The 10,000-nt window shown below is 43.6% G+C and overlaps 1 protein-coding gene across 1 annotated transcript in view; it reads right to left on the bottom strand.

Annotated features, from left to right (window-relative positions):
- Positions 1-2,000: 2,000 nt before the first annotated feature.
- The window catches only part of LOC127658930 (tumor necrosis factor receptor superfamily member EDAR-like), a 50,657-nt gene continuing 42,657 nt past the window's right edge, over positions 2,001-10,000 (bottom strand). Inside the window, exons 7-12 of the mRNA XM_052148504.1 lie at positions 9,936-10,000; positions 9,710-9,784; positions 8,622-8,694; positions 5,161-5,335; positions 3,947-4,007; positions 2,001-3,524 (exon numbers count right to left, since the gene is read on the bottom strand). The exon at positions 9,936-10,000 is cut by the window's right edge and continues 61 nt beyond it. Of these exons, the coding sequence (XP_052004464.1) occupies positions 3,181-3,524; positions 3,947-4,007; positions 5,161-5,335; positions 8,622-8,694; positions 9,710-9,784; positions 9,936-10,000 (793 nt within the window). The 3' untranslated portion in view covers positions 2,001-3,180. The remainder of the gene's footprint in view (positions 3,525-3,946; positions 4,008-5,160; positions 5,336-8,621; positions 8,695-9,709; positions 9,785-9,935) is intronic.

The raw sequence follows: 10,000 nt of genomic DNA, 5'->3' as shown, positions 1-10,000 counted from the left end.
GAAGATGATTCGACATAGAATAAATATAGTGACATTAGACTGCCTCCGCGTCTGAGACCGTCAATCAGCGCATCTTATCATCTTATGTGGCTTGTTGAGTGTGTTACCGCGGAGACGTAGCGCGTGTGGAGGCTTCACGCTATTCTCCGCAGCATCCACGCACAACTCACCACACGCCCCACCCGAGAGCGAGAACCACATTATAGCGACCACGAGGAGGTTACCCCATGTGACTCTACCCTCCCTAGCAACCGGGCCAATTTGGTTGCTAAAGAGACCTGGCTGGAGTCACTCACCACACGCCCCACCGAGAGCGAGAAACACATTATAGCGACCACGAGGAGGTTACCCCATGTGACTCTACCCTCCCTAGCAACCGGGACAATTTGGTTGCTAAGGAGATCTGGCTGGAGTCACTCACCACACGCCCCACCGAGAGCGAGAAACACATTATAGCGACCACGAGGAGGTTACCCCATGTGACTACCCTCCCTAGCAACCGGCCAATTTGGTTGCTAAGGAGACCTGACTGGAGTCACTCAGCACACCCTGAATTCAAACTCGCGACTCCAGGTGCGATAGTCAGCCAATACTCGCTGAGATACCCAGACCACCTAATCTATACTTTTAATAATATCAGTTATGCATGTTTGGTTGTCCTGACTCTCATGTCCACCGTTACAGTCATACAGATCAATGGGGTTGATTCTCATGGAATGCAATGATTTAATTGATGGCTTAAATGCATAAATGTATTGAGCATCACATGTGCAGTTTCTCCTTCACTATGGTACTTTAAAATATTCCATAGTATCAATTCAGTTACCATGTATTTATCTGGTACTCCTAGGTTTTTCAAAGAATACCATAGTACTGGATGGTTGTCAGGGCGTTGCTATGAGGTTGCTGAAGTGTTCTGGGTGTTTTATTACAGGCTCAAGTGAGTCTCTGATATTCTGCTCTCTGCATATGACCTGAGTCCCTCTTTCAATGCAAGTCTATGGGCATCTGTGAGTGCAGTCTCAGCACACATGATCTGAGGTTTGAAAGTATCTGTTGTTTCTTTTAAGTTGAGGACATGAAAGCTGCCAGTCATTGAAATACTCTGAAGTATGAGCAGCTTCAGAAAAGCTACATAAGTGTTTTTGTAACGTCACATGATCAGAATATAAATATTTGTGTGTTGCTGGAATATTACAGCGTTCTTCAAGAAGTACATAAAAATACTTTTTATTATTCATAGAAATAGTTTTCGCAACTTGTCGTATCATGTATGATTCAGACCAGGGCTGGACTGGTAATCTGGTATACCGGGTATTTTCCCGGTGGGCCGACGAATTTTGGGGCAGATCAGGGCTGGACTGGTAATCTGGTATACCGGGCATTTTCCCGGTGGGCCGACACACTTTGGGGCTGATCAGGTAATCTGGCATACCGGGCATTTTCCCGGTGGGCCGACACACTTTGGGGCCGATCAGGGGCGGATTGGCCATCGGGAGAACTGAGCGGGTCGGTGGGTCGGCCGCTAAATGTGCCAAATGGGCCACGATAAGCAACAATGAGCCGCCGCGATATGCAGAAAAGGACAACAACTTTATGGCCAGTTGCCATGTAAAATCCCGGGCCGATTTCTCTTCCCAGTCCAGCCTGATTCAGACACAGCGTTCCTTTGAAAAGTCTCAGTGTGGCTCCATTCGTAAGTTGTTCAATTTGACCCATATTTAGTGCTCAATAAGCAAATGTGGCTCACAAGGTTTGAAGCAATTTTTCTTGTCCAGTAAAACAAAGCTGTAACAAAATGAACATTTTCAGCTGGGGAACTTTCTGAACTTTGGCTATGACATGGAATAACCCAACAGCAGTGTTGCCATTGTTTGCCCCCCAATTACATCCAGCTTCTCTAAACTGTTCATACCAGTTCTCGCTAAAAACGGACCATTAATTACATCTGACACACACAATTAATAACAAGACACAACATTACAACGTCATATTTTCCCTTTTATTTCTTTATTGATACTTCTAATCATGATGCATATGTACAATAATAAGTTATATATACTCTTGTATTTCACTGCTTGTATTTTGTCATTAAGTGTTAATGAGGCTGACCAGTCGCATGTTTCTTGCTTCCACTCAAGCACACAAGATGCTCACTCATCTACTTTATACTTTATACTCTCATTTTTATCACCTCGGACAACCTTATTTGTCAGTGCCCCATGATGTCATGCAATACTCAATAAACAAAGGTGAAAGCTGTTTGTTCCTGTTGCACTGGTGAATAAACATGTGAATACACCTGCGTGATGTTGACATGACCTAAATGATGATTTTTGAATGCATGAAATGTATGAAATTATTCATTTGCATAAAACAAAGCACAATGTGTAATCATTATCTATACATTAGATGAGTTTCCCACATGTAAATATGACTCCACTATCCACTAATGTAATTACGATATTTCCGATTACACCTGAACGCCACAAGAGAACGGATTCTAATGTGAACGCTACTTTTAGATAGATACCTTGTTTGTGCTTGATGCTTTTAGTCCTAAATATTTACATACATCAGTGACTGCCTGATGCATATTGTACATTACACAGAAAAATAGCATGAATTTGACTAGAATTCCAGTATCGTTAGCACACTGACTAGCGTGTATTACGCTGTCAAAATAAGAGTCCCCTAAGAAATATGCAAGAATGAACCTGGCGTCTCTCCGACATCAGAACCCTCTCCGATTAACTTTACTGTGGCGGCAACAAACTTCCGTACTCAAGGGCAATAGTTTCCCTCAGACGTCTGATTGCAGAAGAAGACGTTTTCACCTAGTGGGTAACACTGGGAATGCAAAATGTGCCCTGACACATTTCAAAACGCTTGTGAAATCAAGTCAGTGTAACTAAAAGCATCACACACTTGCGTTGAGTTTTGGGTGTAACAGTCAAAGTCGTCCCGCCAACTCTCAGTAAAATTCAAGCCTTTAGATCACGTTGTTGCAGCAGATCTCAGAGTGAACGCACCTTTATTAGACACATTTCCTAAAACCCATCCTAAACCCATAACACACTGTCTGTCACGAGCACGTCCATTAGAGGTTCAAGCGACGGTCATCTGTGAGTCCAGGGCGAGATTTCTTCACGTGATTTGAGTCATGATGGCGACTGAACCTCAGACGCTCGCGCAGCGGGATGACAGGTTTGGATGATGGCTGGATGGAGGTACTCCGTTCTCGGGTCCGCCCAGAATGTCGAAGCAGAGCGCCTCCACCGCGTCCAACCTCTCGATCTGGACCAGACGCGTGAGGAGGTCTGGGATGCTGTAACCCGCCGTACTGACGCGATCAAACAGCTGCACGCCGTCGCTCATGCCGCCAATCTCATCGCGCTTGAGACCGAAGCTCTCGGCGAGGTGTCGCCACGTCTTCACCACGGCTTTATCGGTGCTGTAGGTGGCGCTGAGCATCCGACTGGTGCGCTCCAGACAGTCAAAGGGAAGTTCTGTTGGACTCAAACCTGCGGTGATGAAGAACACACAGAACTAGAACATCATCTTCATCACCAGTGCAGTAATGAAGGAAACAGTTCAAGGATTACACTTAGATCAACAGAACTGCGACACATTTTTGGGTCACCACCAGTTTAATGTAACTCTGTTCAATTATTAAATCAATATTCTGGGATCGACTAGTCAAAATAAATTTTTGTGGCATCACCATTATTCCACAAAGATACTTCAGAATATGATCATGTCAGTGTGCACATCCCTCTACACGGGTGACACGGCAGTGATCAAACACTACAGTGGAACAGACGAGCAGTCGTGTCACATTAGTATCTGCTGAGACTCATTACGGCTGTAACAATGTATCATTTGTCTGTACTTTATAGTCTTGACATATTTATGATGTCACAGTGTTTAAAGTTCCAGCTCTCACCCTCTGCAACACTGCACGCCTTTGTGTACAAGTCCAAGATCTTCTTCCTCCTGCTGTGAATCTGCAGAAACAGGAAACACTTGATGAGTCACAGAACAAACAGAGACAAACTACAGCAACTACATCCAGAGAGATGGAGACATATATGTTTTTAAAGGGACAGTACACCTAAAAATCTAAATTCTCTCATCATTTACTCACCCTCATGTCATCCCAGATTTGTGACTTTCTTTCTTTCTGCAGAACACAAATGAAGATTTTTAGAAGAATATTTCAGCTCTGTAGGTCCATACAATGCAAGTGAATGGTGACCAGAACTTTGAAGCTCCAAAAAGCACAACTAGGCAGCATAAAAGTAATCCATAAGACTCCAGTGGTTTAATCCATGTCTTCAGAAGAGATATGATAGATGTGGGTGAGAAACAGATCAATATTTAAATTATTTTTCAACTGTAAATCTCCACTTTCACTTTCACATTCAGCCACCTACTGGAGAGGGCTAGTCAAAGGTGCAGATTTATAGTAAAAAAGGACTTAAATATTGGCCTGTTTCTCACCCACACATATCATATCACTTCTTAGTCATGGATTAAATCACTGGAGTCTTATGGATTACTTTTATGTGCTTTTTGTAGCTTCAAAGTTCTGTTCACATTCACAGAAGAAAGAAAGTCACACACATCTAGGATGGCATGAGGGTGAGAGAATTTTCCTTTTCACCAAAACGCTCATAATTTAGATTTTGATGACAATTTTCCACCCTCTTCCAAAACCTGACCGAACAAACCTTCTTGACTCTTCAAATGTCAAATGAGTAAAAAAGTTTGATCAGGGCTGGACTGGGAAAAGAAATCGGCACAGAACATGGCCCAAAAGACTGTCGCTGTCCTTATCTGCATATCGCTGCCCCCTTCGGCTTATCTCAGTCCCGGTTCTTCCCCAAACTGCGTCGGCCCACCGGGAAAATACCCGGTATACCAGATTACCAGTCTAGCCCTGAGTTTGATTGATGTGTAAATTCGGGTGATTATATGTAAATATGTTCAAATGAATGAATCTGTCTAATGTCATAATTTAAATCTAAATCTCAATTTGAGCTGGAGAAGTTTGTCTGATTTGACATGGGATAACCCTGTTTAATCCTCGTGACGTGGGGCTGTTGAGATGAGAGTTGGAGTGGACTCAGTCGAGTGTGAAATAAACATCTGTTTTACCCCTGTGGTTTTGCTGCTGCTGTTGTTGTTGTTGGAGCATGTCTTCTCTCGGGTCAGATGAACTAATGACATCAGACAGAGATCTGCAGCTCCCTGTTTATCTTGAGCGGCTTCTTCATCGCTGTCAATACTGCGACTCAACAGCTGCTCGTTCTCTGATGACGCGTCATTTTCACTGGCAACAAAGAACACGTCAGGTTTACAGCTGCATCCGGATCATCAAAGTATGATTCTAATTATCAGTTCACCCTAAAAACTTTTTCAAGAGACATCAAAATCAAAAATGACTTTTTGGAAAATGATGTCTATTTTAGAATCATTAAGACACATCAAGAATCATTTCACAGTGTAACACAGTTAAAGGGGCAGTAACACAGCTAATAGGGGCAGTGACACAGTTAAAGGGGCAGTAACACAGCTAATAGGGGCAGTGACACAGTTAAAGGGGCAGTAACACAGCTAATAGGGGCAGTGACACAGTTAAAGGGGCAGTAACACAGCTAATAGGGGCAGTGACACAGTTAAAGGGGCAGTAACACAGCTAATAGGGGCAGTGACACAACTAATAGGGGCAGTAACACAGTTAAAGGGGCAGTAACACAGTTAAAGGGGTGGTCACACAGTTAAAGGGATGGTCACACAACTACAAGAGGCGGTAACACCGTTAAAGTGGCGGTCACACAGTTAAAGGGGCAGTAACACAGTTAAAGGGGTGGTCACACAACTAAAAGGGGCGGTCACACAGTTAAAGAGGCGGTCACACAGCTAAAAGGGGCGGTAACACAGTTAAAGTGGTGGTCACACAGTTAAAGGGATGGTCACACAACTACAAGAGGCGGTAACACCGTTAAAGTGGCGGTCACACCGTTAAAGGGGCGGTAACACAGTTAAAGTGGCGGTCACACAATTAAAGGGGCAGTAACACAGTTAAAGGGATTGTCACACAACTACAAGAGGCGGTAACACAGTTAAAGTGGCGGTCACACAGTTAAAGGGGCGGTAACACAGTTAAAGTGGCGGTCACACAGTTAAAGGGGTGGTAACACAGTTAAATGGGTGGTCACACAACTACAAGAGGCGGTAACACAGTTAAAGGGGCAGACACACAGCTAAAAGGGGCGGTCACACAGTTAAAGGGGCGGTCACACAACTACAAGAGGTGGTAACACAGTTAAAGGGGCGGTCACACAACTACAAGAGGCAGTAACACAGTTAAAGGGGCGGTCACACAACTACAAGAGGCAGTAACACAGTTAAAGGGGCAGTCAAACAGTTAAAGGGGCAGTCACACAGTTAAAGAGATGGTCACACAACTACAAGAGGCGGTAACACAGTTAAAGGGGCAGACACACAGTTAAAAGGGGTGGTAACACAGTTAAAGGGGCGGTCACACAGTTAAAGGGGCGGTCACACAGTTAAAGGGGCAGTCACACAGTTAAAGGGGTAGTAACAACTAAAAGGGGCGGTCACACAGTTAAAGGGGTGGTAACACAGTTAAAGGGATGGTCACACAACCACAAGAGGCGGTAACACAGTTAAAGGGGCAGACACACAGCTAAAAAGGGCGGTCACACAGTTAAAGGGGCGGTCACACAACTACAAGAGGTGGTAACACAGTTAAAGGGGCGGTCACACAACTACAAGAGGCGGTAATACAGTTAAAGGGGCGGTCACAACTACAAGAGGCAGTAACACAGTTAAAGGGGCAGTCACACAGTTAAAGAGATGGTCACACAACTACAAGAGGCAGTAACACAGTTAAAGGGGCAGACACACAGCTAAAAGGGGTGGTAACACAGTTAAAGGGATGGTCACACAACTACAAGAGGCGGTAAGACAGTTAAAGGGGCAGACACACAGCTAAAAGGGGCAGTAACACAGTTAAAGGGGTGGTCAAACAGTTAAAGAGGGTGGTCATACAGTTAAAGAGATGGTCACACAACTACAAGAGGCAATAACACAGTTAAAGGGGCAGACACACAGCTAAAAGGGGTGGTCAAACCGTTAAAGGGGCAGACACACAGCTAAAAGGGGTGGTAACACAGTTAAAGGGGCAGTCACACAGTTAAAGGGGCAGTCACACAGTTAAAGAGATGGTCAAACAACTACAAAAGGCGGTAACACAGTTAAAGGGGCAGACACACAGCTAAAAGGGGTGGTAACACAGTTAAAGGGGCGGACACACAGTTAAAGGGGCAGTCACACAGTTAAAGAGATGGTCACACAACTACAAGAGGCGGTAAGACAGTTAAAGGGGCAGACACACAGCTAAAAGGGGCAGTAACACAGTTAAAGGGGTGGTCAAACAGTTAAAGAGATGGTCACACAACTACAAGAGGCGGTAACACAGTTAAAGGGGCAGACACACAGCTAAAAGGGGTGGTCAAACCGTTAAAGGGGCAGACACACAGCTAAAAGGGGTGGTAACACAGTTAAAGGGGCAGTCACACAGTTAAAGGGGCAGTCACACAGTTAAAGAGATGGTCAAACAACTACAAAAGGCGGTAACACAGTTAAAGGGGCAGACACACAGCTAAAAGGGGTGGTAACACAGTTAAAGGGGCGGACACACAGTTAAAGGGGCAGTCACACAGTTAAAGAGATGGTCACACAACTACAAGAGGCGGTAAGACAGTTAAAGGGGCAGACACACAGCTAAAAGGGGCAGTAACACAGTTAAAGGGGTGGTCAAACAGTTAAAGAGGGTGGTCATACAGTTAAAGAGATGGTCACACAACTACAAGAGGCAATAACACAGTTAAAGGGGCAGACACACAGCTAAAAGGGGTGGTCAAACCGTTAAAGGGGCAGACACACAGCTAAAAGGGGTGGTAACACAGTTAAAGGGGCAGTCACACAGTTAAAGGGGCAGTCACACAGTTAAAGAGATGGTCAAACAACTACAAAAGGCGGTAACACAGTTAAAGGGGCAGACACACAGCTAAAAGGGGTGGTAACACAGTTAAAGGGGCGGACACACAGTTAAAGGGGCAGTCACACAGTTAAAGAGATGGTCACACAACTACAAGAGGCGGTAAGACAGTTAAAGGGGCAGACACACAGCTAAAAGGGGCAGTAACACAGTTAAAGGGGTGGTCAAACAGTTAAAGAGATGGTCACACAACTACAAGAGGCGGTAACACAGTTAAAGGGGCAGACACACAGCTAAAAGGGGTGGTAACACAGTTAAAGGGGCAGTCACACAGTTAAAGGGGTAGTAACAACTAAAAGGGGCGGTCAAAACATGCTTTGACTAGCGCGCGACAAACACGGTTTAACTAGCGCGCGACAAACATGCATTCACTAGCGTACGACAAACACGCTTTGACTAGCGCGCAACAAACAAGCTTTAACTAGCATGCGACAAACATGCTTTAAACAGTACATGATACCGTGTTTGTCATGCGCTAGGTAAACCGTGTGAGGTTATTCATTGGTTTGCGTTTTGTATGAAGACTCACCTTTTTGTTGACTTTGGAGGTGAGAGTTTGAGCTTGTCAAATTCATCCTTCTCTGCATATATGACAACGTTTTCTGGAAAGACATGTTTTGAGATTAATGTCGAGCAAGTCATTGAGGGAATCTGATCAGGAATGTTCAATAAACAGACAAAATATGAAATATTATATAGCTAAAACATTAATGATGTGACTATGAAATATCAAGGTGCAATAGAGCAACAGTGCCCTGCCTCGTTTTCAACCGTCTTGGCTCTGGAACTATTTTTGTAAATAATTGTTCAATAGAGATTTCATCAACATCACAAACTTTGATTTCAAGCAAAAAAGTCTTTGAAAATCAGACAACAACACAAAGATACAAGACTGTGTACTTAACGTCTTTAATGAGGAATGAACTACAATCCCATGATGCATTGTGAATGATGCATTCAAATAAAGAAACGATAGGAATATATAAAACTATTAATTTGAAGTTGTTGATTATAAGTATAGAATCAATATCTTGCACAATATTCCGATATACACACAAATATATCAGTAGTTTGAGCGTGTATGGAGAGCGACTCAATTGCATCATTCACAGTGCATCATGGGAGTGGGCGGAGCTGCAGAGCTCATGATGTGATCCTCTGATTGGTGGATCTCTCTGTAGACCTCAGAAAATATTAGGCAGATTGTTCATGTTGCTATTTTCATACAATTAAAGTGAATGGTGACCAGGGGCTGTCAAGCTCTAAAATGAGGGGAAAAGCACCATAAAAGTACCATATAACCTGTACGCTATTACAAGATTATCAGTGAATAATGACTAAAATTTCAGTCTGTTTCTTACACAAAGTTACCGTAAGACTTCAGAAGACTTGGGATATAATGCATCAGACATGGGCTACTTTTATGCTACTTTCCAGTTATTTCTGGAGCTTTATAGAGCACCTAGTCACTGAATGGAAAAGAGCAGCATGAACATTCTGCCAAATTTCTGTTTTTTGTTCCACAGACGAAATATGGGTTTGGAACACGAGGGCAGAATTTTGTATTCCTTTAAGCATTTTGAATGCATTGCATTAGCATATAAAGCTTTAACTCACCTTGAACATCTTTCTTCTCCTCCTCTTTGATTGTTTGGACTTCAACCGTCTTTATTATCTGTCCAGAACAGCATGCTGGGAAATGAGAAGTCTCTGTTAGCCTCACAGTACATATTATACTTGCACAGTAACTGAAAATGCTTTACGTCTCATTGCGCTTTACTTAAGTTGAGATGAAACTACGCAAAGAGTGATGAATAGCATCTATTATGTGCCGTGATCTCACCTTGTCCACTCGGCTTGGTCTTTAGAATGTAGAACATAATGATCATCACTATAGCGATGGCCATG

The sequence above is a fragment of the Xyrauchen texanus genome, chromosome 18, assembly GCF_025860055.1.
Source record: "Xyrauchen texanus isolate HMW12.3.18 chromosome 18, RBS_HiC_50CHRs, whole genome shotgun sequence".
Taxonomy (NCBI): domain Eukaryota; kingdom Metazoa; phylum Chordata; class Actinopteri; order Cypriniformes; family Catostomidae; genus Xyrauchen; species Xyrauchen texanus.
This window is presented reverse-complemented; position numbering and strand designations above follow the sequence as displayed.